Below are 24,695 nucleotides of genomic sequence, written 5' to 3'. Positions count from 1 at the left end.
CTTTTCCTCTCGTCCTTTTATGTCACTGTCAGTGATAGAAATTAGCTTTTACATTTCCCAGTGTATGTTTTCCTTTTATGGGGCAAAAGTAATGCATAATTAATTAATGCATAAATGCATATTATTATTGAATTTAATTAAAAAAAAATCAATTAGAACTATATAACATTATAGGGCTGCTACTTTTCAAATTGAATCAGCATCAACAAAATCCATCGTTGCACTGTATTTACTGTTTAATTCAGCCAGAGTTACGTAGAATTAATAAGCCAAAGGTTTTACATTTACAATGCATTTCTAATTGCCTAATTAATCTTATTATATTAATGTTTTAAATATCAACATGTTATAAAAATATTATAAATATAAATAAATATAAACTGACTTTTTAAATTAAACATCACATTTGCAGACACACTAATATTTGGGGAAAACAACACTATTGCTTGTGTGAAATGGTGTAAATATTAAAAACAAAAACTCATAAAGGAGCTATTTTGCTGCCACATCCCACATTTTTTAGGCACTTTTAATTCATTTTGGTTCTATTTTTGCCCCAAGCTCTTTTCAATTTCAGACTTTCATCTCTGTCCTGGAATTTACTGATTGGTCTAAAACTAGCTTGACAATTAAATTTAATTATACTATTTTAAACATTATTTATACTGTATATATTTTACACGGCCAAATTCAACCATACACATCAAAAACTGTAAATTCATATACTAGTGACACAAACCTTAAGTCATCTTAATACAATAAATCTATCCCACTTGATATTCGCATTAAAGATTTCTGCAAATTCTCATGGAGAGTTTGGAAACTGTGTATAACGTTGGTGTATTTTGTTAATTACTCTGAAACATTTACAGAGAACCTAGTGAACGAAAGAAAGTATTTTATCATTCAGTTTCCTCATCAGTAGTTCTGCTTTGTTCTTTCACACAACTTGACATAATTTCAACTGTAAGACATTTTATGCAAATATTATGTGGTTATGATGACAAAGGCACTGAGTCGAATCACTTTTGTGTATAAGGCCCCATGAGACGCGTCACAGCTGGTGATTTTCACAGTCTGACACACACAAGTGCACAGACGAACGCTGAGATGCACTTCTGTGAACACAGCGCTTTAATGATACACGTTTCACATTCCACTTCAACATATACCTTGTATTATTGACACACACTCCCCAAACAAGTCTGGTACACACTCGCCCACGTGCTCGAGCCTCCTGCGGGGCAGGGGAGAGAATGAGATGAGATCAAGCTTGTCTTTCATGTGTGATATGAGGGCTTCCCTGCCAGATTCCTCTTTGGGAGGCTGGGATGTTTCTGTCACACACAGGAAATGGCAGTGGCTCCAGTGAGGCCCTCCTACTCTTTTCATCCACAAATACCAGCTGACATTTACTGCTGCCCCTCACACGCAGCTGGTGCGTGAGCGTTACGTCCGAGGCTGTGTTTGTTTCTGGCCTGACAGGGGAAATCTCCAGTATGGCTCATGGCCCGCAGAGAGCCATCTCAACAAACAGACTGACAGCAGCCGCCGCATCCCATCGCTCCCTGTGCACACATTGCAATGAGTTTTTTTAAGCTGTGCTATTGCAATTAAACAGTGCTCTATCTCAATTCCCAAACACCCTTTGCCTGAAAGCCACTGAATAGCAGACATTCCCCATGACTCGCAATAAAATACCTTCAATCTTAGCTGAACTATAAGAAGAAAATCAGGCTGACATAGGCAGTGTTTGCTCTGGACAATGTTCTGCCATTCATGTGGATGTTATTTTGGCATGTACCACCTACCTTAAGATGGTTGCAGACCATGTTCACTCTTGCATGCTAATGGTGTTCCCTGATGGCAGTTGCCTCTTTCAGCAAAATGCTGCATCTTGCCACACTGCAAAATAATTCAGGATTGGTTTGATTGACATGACAAAGAGTTCAACGTGTGCCTTGGCCTTCAGATTTCCCTGATCTCAATCCAATTGAGCATCTATGGGGTGTGCTGGACCAACAAATGCAATCAATCCATTGAGGCTCCACCTCACACTTTGCAGGACTTAAAGGATCTGTTGCTAATGTCTTTGCACTAGAGACCACAGGAAGGTTGACATGCCTTGTGGAGTCCGTGCCACCTTTAGTTTGCCCACAGAATTTAGTTTCACAAAAGGTCTCATAACCAAACTGAAGCCATGTGTAGTCTGATGCCACTTTGTAAAGCCGTCTTAATGAAGCTTTGTTCACTTGGATTTCCCATAGTTTGAGCAGTTGGCTTTCTTGTGGATGGAGCGACAGAAGTCCGGGGGGAACTACAGTCGCTATCGTGCCCAGACCGAGAAGCACGTGGTGTTGTGTGTCAGCTGTCTCAAGATAGACCTACTCATGGACTTTCTCAACGAGTTTTTCGCTCACCCCAGACTGCAGGTGGGTATGTGTGTGCATATGTACACTCACACTTGTAAATGTGTGTACATTCATGCTAATTTGAGCTCAGACAGCCTGCTGTGTGCTGGTTAATCCTCTTCAGGAGCGCTGGAAGCCGAGGTTCTTGTACTAGGATTAACTGAACATCAATTTAATTTCACCAAGCTATTTATGTGTGAATGATCCGGGTTTCTTTAGCTTGCAGTGTCTGTCTGACCCCATTTTTCACTAAGTTGAGCTCATCATGTCCAGGACTACTATGTGGTAATCTTATGTCCCGCTGAGATGGATGTCCAGGTGCGAAGGATACTGCATATCCCGCTATGGGCTCAGAGGGTCATCTACCTGCAGGGATCTGCTCTCAAAGACCAGGACCTAATGAGGGCCAAGTAAGACCTGCTGAGTAAATGTATAAACAATGCTAGTCACCTGAAGTGAAAAATGACTTCAAATTGAAAAGGGGATTTTTTAAAAACTGTACTTGCAGATAATAGAATATTAATTAACTTAATAATAATGTCAAATTAAAAGATTTACTTCGAAGTAGTTTTAAAATCATTATGCTTGTATAACATTTTACCATGCTTTAAAGAAGTACACCTATTTTGATGTTTTGACTGATATACTTAGACTTGATAATACTTTTAAAGTTAATATATTTTAAATGCAATAAATTGCAACTTCATCGTTGCATCATATGTTGTTACAAATATCATGGTAAATATTAGTTTAGTTCGGTCGATCGTTAATGCGCATCTCGTCAGTAAAGCCGGTTCTCTAATCAGCTGTAAATTCCATATATATATATATATATATATATATATATATATATATATATATATACATTCATTTATTTACAGGACACCACAGTCACTGCAAAGTTCAACAGAGGTTTTAAAAGCAGTGTGTAGCTTATATTTTTGCTAATACATTTAAGTAAAAAAATAAAAAATACTAACCCTAAACTAATAAATCTATACACTAAATTGTACTCTATAGTACTTGTTGCTTAATGTAAAATGTGTATTTAGTCCTAATCATGAAATATGTTAATGATCTTTTAAGGTAGCAAGCTAACAGCTTAGCATGATAACTTGGCATAGCATGATGGTGGCGTAACCGTATTTCTCTCTTATTTACCCTTCCTTTTTCCCCTGTTATGGAACCTGACCCTGTTTCTCTGGCCTCTTTTCCTCATGATTGGCTGCAGGATGGATGATGCCGAGGCCTGTTTTATCCTAAGCAACCGATTTGAAGTGGACCGCTTTGCCGCTGTACGTTCCCCTCCAACTCAATTTTCTCACCTTTTTTCCATTCTGCAATTCAACCCTCTCATTTCTGTCCATAAAATAAGAAGCAGTCATTTCAAACATATCCAGTATTAGCCCGTTTCTCTTTCACTCTTTGGCATTCTCCCCACTGATCTCACATTTTGACAGTTCAACGTGAAATGATTTATCCTGAAGGCAGTTGTAAGTGATGTTTGAGAATGTAGTTTGGATGCCTCTCACGAAACCTGTCAAGAAAATATAATTTCAACCCAAAATCAAAAGAAATAATCACTAAATATATTTAGCATCAGGAAAAGGAGGTCTAATTTGCATTGTGGCATTAATTCCCTTCTCCCATAACTTCAATTACCTTAATACAAAAAAATAATAATAATAATTACTGTATTATAGAAGATATATTATGCAAATGTGATATTTGATGTATTGCCTAATTTAAATTATAAATACAGTATAGCTCATTTGAATTCTCATTTAAATTACTGAAGCAATCATCTTAGGAGAATAATTAAGAAAAACTCCAAAGTAAATGTCTGGAATGTGGTGGGGAAAAAAGCTTAATAATTTTACACAGAAACAATGCTTTATATAATAGTATTTTTTGTTAAAATATATAATTTGCAGAATTTTGTGACCTCTACATGTTTTAATGAGATTCTCCTAGTTGTCAGGCACTTTAGATGTTAATTTCTCTGTAAAGAGGGTAATGGCTGGTACGTAAGAGCAGACACTATGACTAAGGGTATACTTCTGTTCATGTGCTTCCCGTTCTCTGTTTTCCTTTGTCACAGGACCATCAGACCATTCTTAGGGCCTGGGCCGTGAAGGACTTTGCCCCAAACTGCCCTCTCTACGTGCAGATCCTCAAACCCGAGAATAAGTTTCACATCAAGTTTGCAGGTCAGCGTGCAAATTGTGTTTCTCTCAGGGATGCAGGTGTAGATAGTGTGATATTCGATGCACCTCGTACATGTGTGAGTGTGTTGAGAGGCAGCCGATCAGCCAATCTCCTTCCCTCTGAAGCTGTGTCCTTCAACACTCAACCCACTTTATTTCCCTCTTCAGTTGTGGAAATGTGGATAATGCTTTTTACTTTCCTGGTCCTCCCATTCCCAATGTCTGCTGTAGTGTGAAGGCCAATGTTGTTATTGTTACATAGACTAGAACCTAGCAGTGAAAACAGTTATAAAATAAAAATGGGGGTAGTGTGGAACACTACTGTTAAAAAAGTTTTGGGGAAGTAAAACTTAAAAAAAACTTAGTAAAAAAAAAAGGAAGTTTTTTTAAATACTTTTATTCAGCAACAGTGAATCAAATTGTGATTTTGAAAAGTCATTGTCAGATTCTGGAAAGTGCAAGTAAAGGCATTAATAATGTTAGAAAACATCTAAATTGTGTTCTTTTGACATTTCAAAGATATTTCGAGCTGCATTACCTGAGAGCAAGATGGTGTGCCCAGCATGTGGTGGCGGCGCTGGTTTTAGGGTCAATGAGAAGGCGGCGGATGAACGGACAGGATGAGTCAGTGGCTGAGACAGCTGAGCTTTACCCAGAGATCAACCACAGATTGCACACGATCACACAATCTGTCAGTCGAACCCAGAGCTGCTGGGTTCCTGCAGCCTTGTCAGTCAGTGCCGTGACGCTAGAATTCATGACCCAAATGTAATATATGCAAAATACATCTTCATTTGTGGCGTAGTAACACCTTGATTCGCAAATGTTTCAATAATACTCATTGTTTTGGATGCGTCTTTTGGCTGGTACTTGACCCTTGTAAAAAAGAAGTACATTAGTATGTGTATAGAAATTTTAAGAATAGACTTAAAGGCAAAGTGAATGTAATATTTTGGGACACAAGTTAATTACAGATTAAATTAAATAGAATTAGTTAACTTTAGAGTGTGTTTTTGACCAACGCAAGTAGAAATTACTTCTGTTGTCTTTGAAATATGATTCCTGTTGAATTTACTGACAAGCATTAATAGTAAACTAAAATACACTTTAATGTCATTTTTATTGAAACTTGTATTTCATGTACTTAAAATATGTGTAATTACACATTTGTAACTCCTTCGTCAATGCTCGACCACCGTAGTGACAACAGCCAATCACATACATTTTTCCGGTGTCGCCTGAATGCGATTGGCTAGCGCCTGTACTAGAGTGTTTGCATAAACGCGATCTAATAGTTGCGTGAAAAGTTGAACATTTCTGCCGCGAGCTGTTCCACAATTCAGACCACAAACAATTAAGCACACTTATTTTTCTCGAGTGTATTTGTGAAACAGTGTTTAAATCTTTAATTGCTTGAATCAAGTGATTAAATCGACAAAATACGATGATCCTTTAACACACATAGAATGTCTTTTTTTTTATTATTATTTTTTTTTTACACAAAATAAAAAAATATCAATTTAAATATTGGCAAATCAAAATTTGGAGTAATTCATATAGATTTGTATGCTGTACCCCCAAACCCCCCACCCCCTCCCTCCCAAAAAAAAGGAAATCTGAATCATTTAAGCAGTCGGTTAAAATCATTGCACACACTTTCCCAAAAGTATGATGCCTCTGATGCATTTGCCAAATGTTTGTTTTATCTGCTTTTATGTGCCGCATGTCAGCAGGATTATGAATAAGACTGTGCTTCTTTTATTGAGAGTTGTGGCTGAAAGGACACTTGCGATATATATACTTATGTTTCATATCAGTCAGAGGTGGTTGTCCCCTGTGGGCGGTATGCCGTCCTGGTGGTTTACAGAGTGCTTGCTTCTTGACAGTTCGGTGGAACCCATCAATATGCAGTTTTTCTATGCATGGCGGGCATGTGGTGACAATGCCTGGAATATATGCACTAAGTGGCTGAGTGGGTGGTATAAATGAGTACAACTGGAGACTTGACTTCAGCTCCACAAATAGCTTAATCGCAAATTAATGTTCACATCAATGTAACAGAAGCTCACAGAGTGGTTGGACTGAGGAGAAAAGCATTTCGTTCACATCTCTCACAGTTATTCTGGGACTTCTGGAGCGCTGTATGTTTTGTTTGACTTTTGCTGCGTTAATTGATTTTCTTTTCCTCTCCGTGGGCATGTTTGGAAATAGTAACTGGCCGTTTTCCTTCTTCCTGTTCTGCACTGTGTTAATGTGGCTATATCAACAGCCAGGTCATTCATAAGCATAACCAGCATGCTGCTTTAATTAATGCTAATGGCAGAGAAGTGGCACTGTTGTTACCGTCTTGCTGGGGTTCACAGATTGAGCACAATCTCTCACTGCTGCACTCCTCGAACGGGGATGAAAACGGCAGCTTTAGAGAAAAAAAAGAATCTAGAAACACAATTATCACAGTGCTCTAGCCTGCTGTGCCACGGCCCTGCATCATTCAAGGTCAGCGTGCGCTTTCCGAGACCGCTGGAAATGAGGTAGTTGGTGGAGGAGGAGATGAAGTGGTTGAGCAGAAAGGGTCTGCATGAGGAGGAACAGAGGTCTTTAATTCACCGTTTGATCTTTATGAGTGAATGTGCGTCTTCAAGTGCTGCCTCCACTACTTCTGTCTGACAAGGAGAATAATTCAAAGAACAAGCTTTTTTATTTATTTATTAAGTTTATCAAGTGAGACAAATTATATTGTTTAATTAATAGCCTAAAGACATTAAAAAAAAAAAGAACAAGCCTTATAAATGTTTGATTAACATCAATAAGCAGAATCGGTTTATTGGCCAGGTGTGTTTGTTGTGGCATTGACAGTAATTTACATACACAGTATACAAAATACAGAATGTAGATGCAGACAAATAGGTAACAGTTTAAAGGGGTCATATGATGCGGTTTCAATTGTTGCATGCATAAAGAAGATCTGTAAAGTTGTGAAGACTAAAGTCTCAAATCCAAAGAGATGTTCTTCATAAAATTTAAGAGTCAACCATGCCCTCCTAAAACTACTCATTCAAACACACCCGCAGATGTAAGTAAGTACATGTTTTATATTTAAATAATTTGCCACTGATGATTCAATCGCGAGTTTTGAGCAGTGAAGAGTAGCCTTTGTTTGTCATATCTCCGATCACAAATATGATATGCAATCACAATGTTCAAATCAAGGACAGTATAAGTCACTATAATCAGTAATTATGTCCCCACTAGATGCAACAAATGCCTCGTTTATAATGGATTTTAATGTTTTTTTGTCTTGTCGCATTGGGACACGGCATCACAGTATGTGAAGGGGCCTTACATTTCTGTCACATGCTCGAGGTGTTCGGCCAATCACAACGCAATGGATAGCTGGACAATCAGAGTACACCTCGCTTTTCAGACCAATGAGCTTTGTAAAAATCGACACATTTCAGGAAGGCGGGGCACAGAGGAGAAACAATAATGTACATTATGTGGAAAAAAATAATTTTTTTTTTTTACTCAATCCACATTAAACACATTGCATTACACCAAATACAGAACATAATATTATTTTTAGCAGCATCATATGACCCCTTTAAAAAACTATGTGTACAAGCTGCTATTTACACTGGTAAAAAGGGGACAGTGTTGTTTGTGCAGGATTATAAATATGGATTATATTAAAAGTTATAAGAGCAGAAAAATAAGTGGGTATTGCACATGGCATAAATAATAATAAATAAAAAATAAATAAAGTCATACATATTGTGCTCAGTAGAACTCTTTGCAATATGTACAAGTCACATTTATTTATGTCATTCATTTAACCCCCAAATAAAGGAGCAATAAACAACAAAATAAAAAAGAAATCATATATTTATTTATTTATTTTCAGCCATAACTAAGAACAAATAGCTAAAATAAATAGATAAAGCAATGTTTGTCAAAACAATATTAGGTTAATAACTTTAGGTAGCAAGAAAATAAATAAAAAATAAAATAATCCACAAAACCTAAAAAAACAACATATAGATAAACAATGCCAAGCCAGACTATATACTATAGCAAACAATAAATACATCAGTGAATGTCTATCAAAACAATACTAATTAAATAACCAGTATATTAAACAAGGGAAAAATATATTTTATGTGTGCCAGTAACATAATAAAAACATAAAACGTAAACATTTAGTAGACAAAACAATGCTTATCAAAACAATACTAGATACTAGACAAAAAGTACAAAATACAAGCCTAGTCCTCTTCTCCTTGTGATTTTCCTCATTTCACGATTTTACCTTCAATCCTTCTTCGTGCCTTTGCCTACGTATTCCTCTGAATTGACTCGGGTTATTCAAACAATCGGTGCATTCTTCTCTCCTTGGGCGAGGAGCGTGTTTGAATAGATGTCAGTAAAATCCAGCTATGGTTGTGTCAGTTGTTCCTGGCCTGTTGTATAAAAGACTATTCATATAAAAATGTAGTACATTTCACATCATTTGTGCAATGATAAAAATGGTTGCTATTTTCTTAAATCCACCCTGTGAGAAAAATAACACTGTACTAGAGAAACATAATAAATTCCGAGCATACATTTGAACACATCCACCCTAATAAACCAATAATGGCTCTGCCACTTCCCTCTCAATTAGACAAAACAAAGAAGCAGAAAGCAACAGGATGAGGAAACAGTCAGCACTCCTATTTATTTCCGAATTATATCAGAAGCCTGCCGTGAGAGGAACACAGGGTTTTTAATAAGCCACCAAGCCTAGAGGTGATGTCTAAATCCTCTGATGAGCAAAAAAAGGAAAATCTCCAAAACAACCAAAAATAGACCAAAGGAAAAGGACTGGTGAGGCCCAGAGAGACAGTCCTCAGAGGAGCAGTCATGCTGAACGCTTTACCAAAAATTCTGTTAAAAAAAGTATTTTATGCCTTTTTTGTTTGTTTGTTTGTTTGTTTTGAGAGTGGTTTTCGGTCCATTATGTTTTGACTTCGGTCCAACCCTGCACTGAAATAAATTGAAGTTAATGGTATAAACATAGCCGAAATGCACATCTGGAGTCAATGCTAATGCGATTTTATTGACTAATTAGCAAATGTGTTTTCACTCACAGCTAACAAGCCACATGAAAATTGTGCTCCATCCGTGAGACAAGTCATTAGTGCCGTACCTGCTATTTTTACTCCGATGAATGCATTTGTTTTTTTTTTTTACATTATAATATGGACACTTAAGTATTATTAAACGTCCTCATATGCCCTCAGATTTTTCAGTTGTGCTAAACTGTCCGTCTTTGTGTGGTTTTCCGGTACATTGGCTGGCATTTAAATGGCAGCGAGGTCTAAAGCGGATGTGTGTTCACTCGGCCGTTTAAGAGGGCAGCTGTTTTGAGCAGGGGAGTTCAAGAAGCATGAGGCGTCTCAGATGATGCCTTATTTCACACTCTGTTAATGGCGTTGAGAGGCTCTGACCCCTGCGATATGTGTCTTTAAAATCAAATTCAAGGAACTGAGATGTGCAAATGGGTTAGCAATAATAATCAGCAGGGAGGAGAGTTTCAATTAATGTTCTGCTGGGATTGCCTCTCTATATTAGCAGGGTTCTTATGGTCAAATATATCAAACTGTGATTTGATTTCCAGGCTTGGAAAAGTCTAATGTTTATAGATTACCGTTATAAAGTCTGAGGTATATTTTTATTTTATTTTATTTTATTTTATGTATTTATTTATTTTTAAAGAATGTAATACTTATTAATACTTACAATATATACATTTAGAATGTTACAAAAGATTATCTTTTGAACTTTCTATTCTTTAATAGAATCCTGGAAAAAAAAAAAATGTATCATGATTTCCACAAATCTATTAAGCAGCACAATTGTGTGAACGATTTCTGAAGGATTATGATAATGGCTGCTCAGCTTTGCATTACCGGAAAAATTTATATTGAAATTATAATCAAATAGAAAACCATTTAACAATGTAACTTAAACTGTTTTTATTAAATAAATGCTGCCTTGTTAAGCAAAGGAAATGTCTTTCAGAAACATGGAGAAAATCTCACATACCCAAACTGGTGTATGTTGGTTTAGATGTTAAAATAAAATAAAATAAAAATGACAATGCAGAAATGAAAAAACTAGAATAGAAATTTTCATCATACATTTTAATGGATGTCCATGGGGCAATTCATTACACTAGAATAGTAAAAGTATACCGACAATTCATACATTACATATTTTAACATTAGATTGTTAATAACTTTGATCTCACTACTTAAAGAACAACCTAGACAACATTACAGCTCAAATAACACACATTTTCACACAAAAAGCTCTTGAACAAAAATACAAGCTGCATTTTTATGCTTTTAAACCCTTCTGTCCCATCAAGCGTTGTGCATGCTTATACAAACTTAAGGAAGAATGAAATCATTTTCTCTGGTGATCAATAAAATATCAATAAAGCTTAGCTTGTATTGAACATTTCTCCATAATGAAAACCCATTCCATGATAAGAAATCTGAGAATGAATATTCCTCCCATGTGTGTTTATTTTGCAGACCATGTGGTTTGTGAGGAAGAGTTTAAGTATGCCATGTTGGCCCTCAACTGTGTGTGTCCTGCCACCTCCACCCTGATCACCTTATTGATTCACTCCTCTAGAGGACAGTGAGTATGAACATCCCTCTCATATTCATTCATCCCTAGTAGCCAGACTTTTGTCTACAGCATTTCATCTAGTCAGATTTGAGTTTATGAATTGTTAGTGACCAACCACATTTGTGTGCATTGTCATCTGAAATATGTATTTTTGAGTGCAGTGTCACTGAAACATCCACTGTCTGGTATTAAAATAATGGATGTGAATAGCATGCATTAATGCCTGTCCACTTTTTCAGCAATGCTGGTTCTGGAAGTATTTTTTCCATTAGGTAATTTGAAATCAGTTTTTGTTATAAGCCTTGGATCAAATCAACCAGCTACGAAAATTTATCTGAAGCAAAAAAAAAAAAACTTTGAAAAAGATACAACCTCACAGACTCAAGTACGTCATTTGAAGTGCTTCAATCATTGTCCTTTTGGTGGACGGTTTTGCATAGAACTCTGGGTAATGTAGTTTTTCATCACAAATTCCGCTGTAAAAAATATTTATTTTTAATTAAGTTAGCATAGCGCAAACATTTTAACAAAACTACATACCATTGATTAAAAGTATAGTTCACCCCAAAAAAATTGTGGTTGAAACACATGGACTATTTTAACAATGTCCTAACTACCTCTCTGGATCTTGAAAATGTCGGTTGCATTGCTGTTTATGCAGGATCAGAGAGCTCTCGGATTTCATCAAAAATATCTTAGTTTGTGTTCTGCAGATGAACGAAGGTCTTGAGGTTTTGAAACGACATGAGGGTGAATAATTAATGACAGATTTTTTTTTTTTTTTTTGGTGAACTATCCCTTTAACAACCTCAAAGTTCAGAAAATATCTGTTTTTAAAGGTGTATATACATTATCGTTAAAAATCATTTTTCCTTTGGAGGAAATGGAGGATGTTTTTACTTCCAGAACCTGAATGCTGCACAAAGATGATGCCTAAAGTAAAACCCAATGCTTGTGCCGCTCCATGCATACATGTAGACGAGATGCAGGACAGATCTTTAGAGTCCTCATTCGTTGAACCATCCGCGTGTGTTCAACTGTTATATTTTTTATTATCAGAACAGTATCTTCAGAGGCCTTCAAGCAGCGAGCAGGCGCCTTCCAGCCCCTCAACAGGTCAGACCCAACGACTGTAAAATATTGACTCAAACACATCGATACACACAGCAGCAAAGATCCCATAAACTGTGAATATAACTCTGCGTCATGCGTCCTCGTCTCTTCACCTCCTCCATCTTAACACTCCTCCACTCCCTCTGGTTCTCACCTCCCCTTCATCCTCCCAGCCCTTCGCAGGGATGTCAAAGACACATCAAGTGGTTTTTATTTTCTCTGCCCGTCTGTAAGAGACAGTGTTTTCCCAAGCTGTGAATACGTGTGAAGGATATGTCAAAGAAATAGTTCACCCAAAATATTAAAATCTGTCAACATTTACTCACCCTCGTATATGATTTACTTTATTTTGTGAAGCACAACGGAAGAAATTTGGAAGAATTTCCATACGGCTCTTTTCTATAAACTGGAGGGAAGAAAAATTATAAATAAATAAATCTGTGACAGTATCATGCAGGGAATTCTAGGAATGTTAATCTATGTTTTGTCTCTGTAAATTCTGCAATGATTTGTTCTTTTTCACTTCCAAGAACCGTCATTTTAACTGTACTGTACTGTAAAATTGCATTAAATGTACGTAATTGCATCTATTCACCGTAGTATGGAAACGTACCTATAACCAATTAGCAGGTTCTTACTGTAGCATTTTTACAGTGTACAACAAACCAGATGGTTTATGATGTCAAACTCCTAATTTGCAATTAGTAATGTAGTTGTTAAATATGGGGCGCGATTATGGGATTTAAAATATGGTCATGAAGAATAAGCCATCAATATGAGTTTTATCAATACTAAGAAACAGACAATGTTCTAGTAATATGATTACTTATAATCAAAGTTAATAGTGAGAATTGGTCCTTAAACTAAAATGTAACCAAACTTTATTTAGTCAACTTCATGTCCTTAGTCAACTTCATGTCTTTTCAAAACTGTATAAATTGCATTCATCTTCGAAACTGAGAGATTTTTTGTCCCTCCATTGAAAGTCCTTTGCACCTAAATGTTAACACTTCAGAAAGTTCATAAAGATGATGCAAAACTAATCCGTATGGCTTCCTTTTACCATATTTGATTAGCTCTATGTATGTGCATTGATCAATGTTTAAATGTGATTAAAAGCCTAAATTGAATGTGTACGTCATGTAAAACTATCATGTTTTTCAGAAATTTTGGGATTGAACCACTTGATTCATATGGATTACTTTTACAATCTCCTTATTAACTTTTTAAGATTTAGAGTTTTGTTGTAATAGACGTTCAGTGAAAAGACAGAAACCTCTCAGGATTCATTAAAAATGTATCCTCATTTGTGTTTCAAAGATGAAGGAAGGGTTTGAAGCGACATGAGGCTGAGAGAATGATGCCAGAATTTTCAGTTTTGTGTGAAGTATCCCTTAATTTTTTTTGGAAAACATTTTCAAAAGGTCATCCATCTCTATCTAGGGAAGGCGGTGCTGGCTCTGTCGACCAATGGCAGCGCATGTACCGGCGGTGTGCAGCCAATGAGGTCCACCACATCCGGCTGGAAGAGAGCAAGTTTTTTGGAGAATATCAGGGAAAGAGTTTCACTTTTGCCTCCTTTCATGCACATAAGAAGTAAGTCTGGATAAAGATGCAGTGAATCACTGTTTTCATGCCAGCAAACACATTGTCCATTGTTTACTCACCCTCAAGGCATCCTAGGTTTATATGAATTTCTTCTTTCAGACAAATCCAGCGGGAGTTACATTAAAAATGATCCTTGCTCTTCCAAGCTTTATAATGGCATAGGCGTGTGTTTTTGTTCAACAGTCCAAAAGTAGTCAAATAAAGCATGCACATCCATCATAAAGGCCTGCTGTAGCGAATTCCTTTTTGGGTGAACTAACTGTTTAACTGCTGTGGCAGATACGGCGTGTGTCTGATCGGGGTGCGCAGGATGGACACGGCCAACATCCTCCTAAACCCCGGACCCTGCCACATCATGGGAGCTTCCGACACCTGTTTCTACATCAACATCTCCAAGGAGGAGAACTCGGCCTTTGTCAGGGGCCACAGAGAGCCAGTCAGGGGCCCGGGGGGTGACTCCAGAGGGGTCTCGCAGACAATCTATCATGGCCTCACTCGACTACCAGTGCACAGTATTATAGCCAGCATGGGTTAGTCTGTAAACTCACAGTTTCATTTCAATCATAAACGTTTGCCTGATGTACTCTAATAAGAAAACCAGACAATTTCATTTTTATTTGCAATAATCTGTATATGCGATTGTCTGCTTTTCTTATCACACATACACATTAAAGTCAGCATGAAATGGATATGCATCCTGTCTGTTTTGTCTGACTAAACTCTGCACCTTTTATACAAACAACTGCAAGCTCACGTTCTTATCTGCCTTTATAAAATTATCAGTTAATGGACAGAACAAGGTCCCGCCCCACTTTTTGTAATTATTATTATTCATAATTTTTTTTTAGTGCAATTAATTCACACAGAATCTGAAATCATACACTAAAATATATTATTTTCTCTAAGGTATATATATATATATATATATATATATATATATATATATATATATATATATATATATCCATTTCTTCTTTGGTAGTATATTTGGTTCATATGAACCCAAATCAGTTATTATTATTATTATTATTATTTAAAGTTTAAGAATAATGTTTTAAATAATTTTTATAAGTTTAAAATATTATTTGGTAGTATCTTTGGTCCACTTAAGTAATTTATAATTTGTATTATTATTATATTGAGAAATATTAATGTAATTCTATTCTTTTTGAGCTTGTCATTGTTGTTATCATAAATAGTGAACAGTGAATTATTTTCACTGTATGAAAACTTTATTTTAAATAATTCTTTGCTGATTAACAATCAAATTATTCATGTTAATTTTTCATAATTTCCCTAAATACTACATAATACAGTAATGTAATTCAGTATCAGTAGAACACAATAACTCTTGATCTTTACTGTGGACGTGAGATAGATGTAGACATAAAAAGAGAAACACATTTGTTAAATTGCATAATTTCAACAGGGTTTTCTGTTGACACAACGTCCCATTTTAGTGCAATATCACCATCTAGTGAAAAGCACTGGAACTCAGTTCTGCCGTATCTTGCACTTGAGAGGTTTGATTGAAGGTGCTGTAAGCATTTGGAGGCGATCTGCTGATTTACACCTTTTTTTCAACCACACTCCCTTCCTCTAAAACTCTATCCTCCTGAGAAAGTTACTAGATTTTCACAAAATATTAAAAAGGCAGACATATTTATTTTACATAAATTTGTGCTTATTAATAATGCACAATAGATGTGAAATGTGCATTAAGAAAATTAATAAAGTCAGGTTTTGGCTTCCTCTAACTCACGAATGTCTTTGGTCTTCTAACAGGCACGGTAGCCATAGACCTGCAGGACTCCAGTGACAGCAGTCCAGAAGGCTCGGGCCCGCCGGCTCTGGGCAGTGGGACCGTGAGCAGGACGGGCTCCAGGACGGAAGTGGGCGGCTGTAACACTCTAGCGCCGCCCGCCATGAGTGGCTCAGGGGAGGAGAGGAGACACAGCATCGCCCCCGTCCTGGAGGTGGTAGACGGGGTGCACAGCGCTACATTTGACCTGCTAGGGGACCAATCGGAGGATGAGGGAGGAGAGGAAGGGAAAGAGGAAGAGGGAGAGGAGCAGAAAGGCCAGTGGTGGGGAGCACACTGCGAGTGAGTCTTAGATCATTGCGGGACCAGGTCCTGGTCTCCAGACCAGGTTTTGGTCTAGACCTCGTTAGTCTCAGAAAGCCAGACGTTTGTGGCTATTAGCATAAACTCTGGTCCACTTTGCAGCATATTTTGGCTGTTGTTATTTTGGAATTGACTGAAGTGTGACAAACCACTGTTTATGTTATTTAGAATTTTGTTTATAGATTTTACAACAATCACCAGAATTTTAAAATTAGAAAGTACTGATTATATTGGAGATACATTGCATTTGATCAAAAAACAGTAAAACGGTAATACTGTGAAATATTGCTAGTTTTAAATAACGTTTAAATTGTAAAAAAAGAAAAAGAAAAGAAAAATCATTAATTAAATAAAAAATTTAAAATTAAAATATATTCATGTGATGGCAACACTGAATTTTCATTGCTACCATTCAGAATTTTTTATTATTATTTTTCTTTAAAAAATTTTCTTTAAATTGATCAAAAGTGATGGTAAAAACATTTACAGTTTTATGTTACAAAATATTTCTGTTTAAAATAACACTGTATTACAGTTACCACAAAAATATTCAGCAGCACAACTGTTTTCAAAATTTCAAATTTCATGAAATTTATTTCAAAAATTTCTAAATGTGATTTCTGAAGGATCATGTGACACTGAAGAATGGAGTAAATTCAGCTTTGATGACAGGAATAAATTACATTCTAAAATATTTTAAAATAGAAGACAGTGATTTTAAATTCTAATAATAATTTACAATTTACTGTTTATACTGCATTTAAAATAAATACAATCTTGGTGAGCATAAGAAACTTCTAATAAAAGCATAAAAAAATTGTACTGACCCGAAACTTTAGAAAGATAATGTAGATATTTTCTCACTCAGATGGGTCAAAGGCTACCCTCTAAATTCTCCATACATCGGCAGCTCTCCTGCCCTCTGCCACCTCCTGCAGGAGAAAATGCCATTTTGCTGTCTGCGCCTGGATAAGGTGAATGTCTGCATCTCTTCAAATCTTTTATATTTATATGACAGTTCACAGAAGCTCATCAGCTGCACCCTCACAACACAACATCCTAACAGCAGATTATCTTCTCAGGCTTGTCACCATATGCCCTACGAGGACGCCCGCTCATACGGCTTTAAAAACAAACTGATTATCGTGTCCGCAGAAAGCGCTGGAAACGGCCTCTATAACTTCATTGTGCCGCTGCGGGCGTATTACCGGCCCAGGAAAGAGCTCAGCCCCATCGTTTTGCTACTGGAGAATGTGTGAGTGTCCTAAAAATAGAAACATTAGGGAGTACAGCCTTTGCTTTGTATTTATTATGACACATAATCATTGTTTTTACTGTAACAGAAAACTAATATGGGGAGATTCATCGTCATATAATGCAATCAAATGTAATAAAACTCGGAGTCATCTTGTTTTTTCCTAATTGGATGTACACTGGGGAGCAGCTGCAGGCTGGATTTCATTATTTAGATGCCCCGGAGCAGGGCGAAGTGGTGTGATTTTTATAGACATTGGGTCAGTTCCTAAAATACTTGGAAAGAGACAACTGAGACCGACCTTGCTAATTCATTTTGCATGCTTTCGCAAAGGCATCGCCTCAGATTCTCAATGTCTCTTTCTGTGCTGTTTACTAGACCTGAGCCAGACTTCCTGGAGGCCATCTGCTGGTTTCCTATGGTTTTCTACACAGTTGGCTCCATCGACAAGTAAGAGAAGCTTTGCTTGAAGCTTGTATAAAGTCATTCACATGTATGTATCACTATATACAACATTTAGTTCTAGTGATTGAGTTTGAGTGCTGATAAACAGTCCAAAAGCACTGGGAGATTTTTATTGTCGTATCACTTCATTTTCTTTGTTTGTTGCAGACAGACACTCAGTCGGTACATTAGTGAGGTTTATTTTAATTTTTTCAGTGACCCATTCTGTAGGTTAAATCAGTAACCATCAGCAGGTGGTGACAAGTGTCTATGAGTGAGTCATTAAATCATTCATTCAGCCGGTTGGTTCAAACACACTGATTCATTCAGAAACAAAACTAGTGACTGGCTGCTCACATACTCTCTAAGTACTATGTAGTATGAATGTGTGTAGTGTGAATTTAATCTGGAAAAGCTAGTTAAAGGGATAGTTCACCCAAAAATGAAAATTACCCCATGATTTACTCACCCTCAAGCCAAACTAGATGTATATGATTTTCTTCTTTCTGATGAATACAATTGAAGTTATATATAAAAAAATGTTCTGGCTCTTCCAAGCTTTATAATGGCAGTGAATGCTAGTCAAGATTTTGAAGTCCTAAAAAAGTGCATCCATCCATTATAGAAAGTACTCCAAACAGCTCCGGGGGGTTAACAAATGCCTTCTGAAGCGAAGCAATGTATTTGTGTAAGAATAATATCCATTTTTAAAACTTGTGTAACCATAATCTCTAGCTCACGTCATATTCACAAGAGAGTGTCGTTTTAGATGATGTAGGCGTAGCGTAAACTGGTGAGAATAGGCTAGTCTCGCGAGAACCAACTTTGATTTACAGCAAAGGAAAACCAGTCTCCTCTTGGCTCATATCAAAATAAAAAATTATATAAATTCATAAAAAAATATATACATATACATATTGTTTTTTTTTACAAATCCTTGTTTTGTTCTAGTTCGTGACTGGGTTTTGCATTAACACTCTCATCTGCGTTTCTGCGTTCATCACTTCTCACCTAGTCTCGCATAGACAGACCTTCAGACGCATGGCTGAAGGTCTGAAATCTATGGCAGCTCTCATTGGCCAAGGCCTGTCCATAAGGCCATATGACAGACATGACAAACAACCAATCACAGTTTGTTTCGTTTGGCATCACGTTTCGGGGTGTGGAAACGTCGCCAAAATAATAAAACAGGGAATTGCTGCAAACTTCAAATATTTCACATACTTTTTTAAAACTCCAGTGTTTAGTTGATCCTGATAAGCACTGGTTGTCACCGTTGTAAACACTAGGCTTTCTTCTTTCATGAGGGGGTATGGCATCACGTCATAATTATTTCCAGGTGAAACATTAAAGAACACGACACACATGTCTCCCGGAAATCCTGTAGAATACAACCATTTAGATGACGACTTCGACAGTCCTGAAGTGTTTCCATTTTTGTATCCCATATGCATCAGACGTTTAGCCAACGGTCAGTGGGCGTGACTTTTGGGGCTGAGATTACTTCTCACCAGAGCTTATGCTACACCTTCATCTTATGTCATGAAACACCACTCTCTCAGGAACGCGCATTCAGCAGCTAGCAGAAGCTAGTGAATACAGTTGATGAAGTTTTAAATATGGGTATTTTTCTTACACTAGCACATCAATTCACTGCAGAAGGCCTTTATTAACCCCTGGAGCCATGTGGAGCACTTTAGATGGTCCTGCGCTAGCTGGTTATGAGCTAGTTCAAGCTGGTTATGTGCTAGTCCTAAGCAACTAGCTCCTGTTCAAGGCAAGCTCAGGACTACCGTATTTTCCGGACTATAAGTTGCACTTTTTTTCATAGTTTGGCTGGTCGTGCAAATTATTTATCAAAATTAATTTGACATGAACCGAGAGAAATGAACCAAGAGAAATGAACCAATAGAAAACATTACCGTCTCCAGCCGCCAGAGGGCGCTCTATGCTGCTCACTGTGCTCAGTGCTCCTGTAGTCTACACTGAAAACATAGAGCGCCCTCTTAAAGTCCAGTGCGACTTATATATGTTTTTTTCCTCATCATGACGTATTTTTGGACTGATGCGACTTATACTCAGGTGCGACTTATAGTCCGAAAAATACGGTAGTTTATACCAGCTTATAACCATTTCATGACCCACTTAAACCAGCTCATGACAAACTAAGGACCAGCTTAAACCTCAAAACATACCTAAGCATCATACTGTATGCTGTCCATAGACAATCCCCTCATAGAAATTGTGGTCGAAAATGGTCAAAATTTAACAAAAGAGACAGATTTAAACAGCAAGCGTAAAGGGGAATGTTTCTCCCTCGTCTACTTGTGATCCTATCAACCAAAATGCATTTTAATACCAAGTTGTAAACAGGTCCTTAAAAAAAGTATTATTGAGCAAGGGTTAAGGAAAGGTATGAATCTGGAAACCTGTTTGAAAACAGTCATTATGTCTTAAATCTAGGAATACCTTAATAAAGTATCTTTACAAGCATGAAGGATTATCAAAATATTAGTTTTTGTTCATTAGTTCACTGCTTGTTTCAGTTCTGTTGTCTGTAGGTTAAGTGTCTCTGTGACATTTTACCAATTTCTCAACACTTTGTGTGTGCAGTTTGGATAGTCTTCTGCGTTGTGGCGTGACGTTTGCTGACACCATGGTTGTGGTGGACAAAGAGAGCTCCATGATCGCTGAGGAGGATTACATGGCTGATGCCAAGACCATTGTTAATGTTCAGACGCTCTTCAGGTAGGTCCTTCCACGTGTACGTCTTCAGCTTGAAACATCTGTGGACTTGACACTCTCTCCACTCTGTTTCTCAAAGGCTTTTTCCAGCTCTCAGTATCATTACTGAACTCACCCACCCGGCCAACATGCGCTTCATGCAGTTCAAAGTGAAAGACCACTATTCTCTAGCTCTCTCCAAACTGGAGAAGGTGAGACACGAATACAGTACAGTATAAAACACATTTACCTTTTCTAAACAGTCTAATATAACTTGATATCTCATCTTTTGCTCCATTTGTGCTGTAGAAAGAGAGAGAGAGAGGCTCTAACCTGGTGTTCATGTTCAGATTACCGTTTGCAGCTGGGAAGGTGTTTAGTGTCAGTATGTTAGACACTCTGCTGTATCAGGTAACTACATTGCAGGTGATCCACACATGACTAAACTACAGGGTTTTTTTCTGTCTTTCATTATGTAAATACGTAATGAAATTAATATAAATAATATTGACCATACGCTTTCGCACATACTTTGTCTCTGGCCAAATACAAATATAAATGTGATGTGTGGGAAACCATTTCAGGAATTGTCATACTGAGTGACTGTGATTCATGCTTTAATAATTGTTCATGTTTGTATTTTACATTTTTCACTGCTATAATTGATATACAAACACATTTATGCTTCCAAAAAAAAAAAAGTTCCTTGTCAAATTACAGTGTCATAGAATGAGCTAAGCCAATTTTCCAGTATTGACAAGCGATGAAAGAATGGAAGTCATTCATTTCCATTGGAAAGTAGCACAGAAGCTGCACTGAGTTCCAATCAAATGCATAGGATGTGCAATTTTCAGATTTCAATTTAATTTAATTTAATCATAACTCTGAACACAATGTCTTGCCAATTTACCAATATTTCTGAACAATATTTATTATATATAGCCTATATACACTACATTATTACTGATACTCCTGTGGGCTGCTTTTCCAATCAATGAGTTAAAAAGTCTTGGAGCTCTGCCTCAAACTCATGAGTCAATGAGTTTGAATCAATCTGAAGAGGAAATGTAATCATGAAATGTAATTTAATTCCTTCCCATTCTCATCACTTATACTCAACAATAGCTATTGAACACTGTTCCTCAGATAACTTTCTTTCACATCTATTTAATATGGAGTCTACCCTGCCCCTCAAGAGTCACAGAATGACTGAATACTTGCAGATTCATTAGTGTCTGATTTCATCTTTTGTATGTGTTTCAGTCCTTTGTGAAGGACTACATGATCTCCATCACCAGACTGCTGCTAGGTCTCGACTCCATGCCTGGATCTGGCTTCCTGTGTGCTGTGAGTGCACTCGCTCAAATCAATATGCCCATAATGATAGCGGTCATAATGAAATGTATGATATTGATGATAATGAAGATGATATTGCCCTGAATGGGAAGTCATGGCCTAATGGTTAGAGAGTTTGACTCCTAAGCCTAAGGTTGTGGGTTTGAGTCTCGGGCCGGCAATACCACGACTTAGGTATCCTTGAGCAAGGCATCGAACCCCCAACAGCTCCCCGGGCGCCGCAGCATAAATGGTTGCCCACTGCTCCGGGTGTGTTTTCACGGTGTGTGTGTGTGTGTGTGTGTGCACTTTGGATGGGTTAAATGCAGAGCATATATTTTGAGTATGGGTCACCATACTTGGCTGTATGTCACTTCACCCACTTTTCATTTTTCTTTTCACTTTCATGTTCCTTCTAGATGAAGATCACAGAGGAGGATTTGTGGATTCGCACTTATGGCCGTCTTTACCAGAAGCTGTGCTCGTCGACAGGAGACATTCCCATCGGCATCTACCGCACTGAAGCGCATAAACTGCCCGTCTCAGAGGTACCTGCTTGTGCATCTTTCCATCATTTCTTGCTATTAATCCGTTTCGGTGGAGGAATGAGTCCACCGTGTGGTTGTTTCAGTCTCAGGTGTCCATCACGGTGGAGGACTACGAGGATACGCGTGAACCCCGCGAGCCTCTGCTCTGCCGCTCCGGTCTTCACCGTAACTCCACGTCGTCCGAGCCTCCCTCCTCCTCATCATCACAGGCCGTGGACCACCCGCTCCTGAGGAGGAAGAGCATGCAGTGGGCGCGGCGGTTGAGTCGTAAAGGTGGACGGGGGTCTAGCGGGGCCAAGGGAGTGGGGAGCGCCGCCGAGCGCATCAGCCAGCAGAGACTCAGTCTGTTCCGCCGCTCCGAGAGACAGGAGCTCAACGCTTTGGTCCGCACACGCATGAAGCACCTGGGGCTCTCCCCATCTGGATTTAGTGAGTGTGCACACCGCTGGGTGATACACTGTAGCTTAAAATATATTGCATATCTAATATCTATGTAAATCAAACAGCATTATAGCTGAAAAGATTTGATGATCAAATGTGACAGTAAATACATTTATAATCAAACAGATGATTTAAACACTTTTTTTTATTCATAAAAGCAAGGGAGTAAAGGGATTGATTTCCACAAAAATATTAATGGGCATAACTATTTTCAACTTAAGAAATATTTCATAAGCAGGGAACCAGCATATCAGAATGATTTCTGAAAGATCATGTGACACTGAAGACTGTAAGTAATGATGCTGAAATACAGCTTTGCATCACAGGAATACATTTCATTTTGAAATATATTCAAATGGGGAAAAAAATATTTAGAATTTTAATGATATTGCATAATATTAATATATGTTTGGTCAAATAAATGCAGTCTTGGTGAGCATTGGAGACTTTAAAATATGAAAACAAACTTTTAAACAGTAGTGTACATGTAGCAGTATAAAAGAACATAACAATAATTATTGTAATAAAATATATTACATTGTTTTCTGATCCTGATACTCTGAGCTTGATACTTCCTTCAGGTCAGTTTACAAAATGAATCGTCTGTTCCCATTCTGTATATTTATAGTTGTGTTTAGATTGTAATTTATAGTCCTTTGTCCTGCTCTTCTCATGTTAGATGGGATGACAGACCAGGGCAACAGACTGTCTTATATTCTTATCAACCCTTCACCCGACACACGCCTGGAGCTCCATGATGTCGTGTGAGTACGATGATATCACAAGATAGCATTTTAAGGCATTTTTGCCTAATTAAAAATGATTGTTTTATTCAAAATTTGTGCATGCCATGTATTTTTATGCTTGTTAAGAGTATTGTATTCGGTTCAGGAAACACTCATGTGGCTGTTTGTGCAACAAATCTGGACTGAGCACAGTGAATGTGGTCATTCCTGCAGGTATCTGATCAGACCAGACCTTCTGTCACCAGTGCCTAACCAGGCCGGCGGGCGCAAGCCCAGCGCAGGGCCGGCGGAGGGACACAGATTTGACACACAGGACAGCACTCATCTATAAACACAATCTCACAGGCCACCAGCAGAACGAGAAGATGGCGACATTCTTATACAGTACATATGTGTTTGTGTACGGTTGAGAGAGAGAGACGAATACCTGTGCTGATGGGACGGTGAGCTAACATACACTGTAAAAAGTGATCTAGTTTTCAGTTGCCTTCAATCAACTTTCATGTTAAATAGTCAATTAAACACAATTTTTTAAGCTTTCATTGAATCAGCTAATTGATGCTTTTCAAGAGCCAAAATAAGAATGACAGTTAAATATATTTGTTTCATTTTGGAATGCAATTTTGGAATTTGAAGCTCATTTCACATAGTCTAAAAAAATGACTTATTTTCCATTAAAATATTCCATTAATATATGGTAACTGTAATTGTCACAATCATAATGGTCCTAAAAGTAGGCTTCATTTTTTATAATTTTTCTCTTAAGAACATGGTTAAAATAAATAAAAACAATATTGCCATGCCTGCTTATTATAAGCACCAGTAGTACAATAAAGTGGTATGACTTCTAATATAACTTGTACAATCCTCACCAAACTACGTTAACTTAAGTTTAAGTATGATTCTGTAAATAACAGGAGGTAGAATGTTAAACTTTAAGGTTTATCTAATGTATCTTAAATGATCCTTTCACATGTAAAAGATAAAAGCTCTCAGTGTATAAAACAAAAGAGTCTGTACAAACCAAGAGTGATTTTTCAAGATGAAAACGCCATCTTTT

At 37.4% G+C, this 24,695-nt stretch overlaps 1 protein-coding gene across 2 annotated transcripts in view; it reads left to right on the top strand.

Moving 5' to 3' along the window:
* Positions 1 to 24,449, top strand: part of LOC127951806 (potassium channel subfamily T member 2) — a 59,670-nt gene extending 35,221 nt beyond the window's left edge. The window contains exons 11-30 of one of the 2 annotated variants that reach the window (XM_052549848.1): positions 2,268 to 2,432; positions 2,685 to 2,821; positions 3,643 to 3,706; positions 4,513 to 4,621; positions 11,197 to 11,305; positions 12,356 to 12,412; positions 13,853 to 14,005; positions 14,297 to 14,547; positions 15,803 to 16,121; positions 17,011 to 17,116; positions 17,225 to 17,397; positions 17,776 to 17,847; positions 20,455 to 20,589; positions 20,666 to 20,777; positions 20,875 to 20,976; positions 21,829 to 21,912; positions 22,320 to 22,448; positions 22,532 to 22,877; positions 23,569 to 23,653; positions 23,849 to 24,449. In XM_052549848.1, the coding sequence (XP_052405808.1) occupies positions 2,268 to 2,432; positions 2,685 to 2,821; positions 3,643 to 3,706; positions 4,513 to 4,621; positions 11,197 to 11,305; positions 12,356 to 12,412; positions 13,853 to 14,005; positions 14,297 to 14,547; positions 15,803 to 16,121; positions 17,011 to 17,116; positions 17,225 to 17,397; positions 17,776 to 17,847; positions 20,455 to 20,589; positions 20,666 to 20,777; positions 20,875 to 20,976; positions 21,829 to 21,912; positions 22,320 to 22,448; positions 22,532 to 22,877; positions 23,569 to 23,653; positions 23,849 to 23,966 (2,826 nt within the window). In that variant the 3' untranslated portion in view covers positions 23,967 to 24,449. The remainder of the gene's footprint in view (positions 1 to 2,267; positions 2,433 to 2,684; positions 2,822 to 3,642; positions 3,707 to 4,512; positions 4,622 to 11,196; positions 11,306 to 12,355; positions 12,413 to 13,852; positions 14,006 to 14,296; positions 14,548 to 15,802; positions 16,122 to 17,010; positions 17,117 to 17,224; positions 17,398 to 17,775; positions 17,848 to 20,454; positions 20,590 to 20,665; positions 20,778 to 20,874; positions 20,977 to 21,828; positions 21,913 to 22,319; positions 22,449 to 22,531; positions 22,878 to 23,568; positions 23,654 to 23,848) is intronic. The other variant, XM_052549849.1, reaches the window with a different exon arrangement.
* The last annotated feature ends 246 nt before the right edge of the window (positions 24,450 to 24,695 follow it).

The sequence above is a fragment of the Carassius gibelio genome, chromosome B3, assembly GCF_023724105.1.
Source record: "Carassius gibelio isolate Cgi1373 ecotype wild population from Czech Republic chromosome B3, carGib1.2-hapl.c, whole genome shotgun sequence".
In the NCBI taxonomy this organism is placed as follows: Eukaryota; Metazoa; Chordata; class Actinopteri; order Cypriniformes; family Cyprinidae; genus Carassius; species Carassius gibelio.
This window is presented reverse-complemented; position numbering and strand designations above follow the sequence as displayed.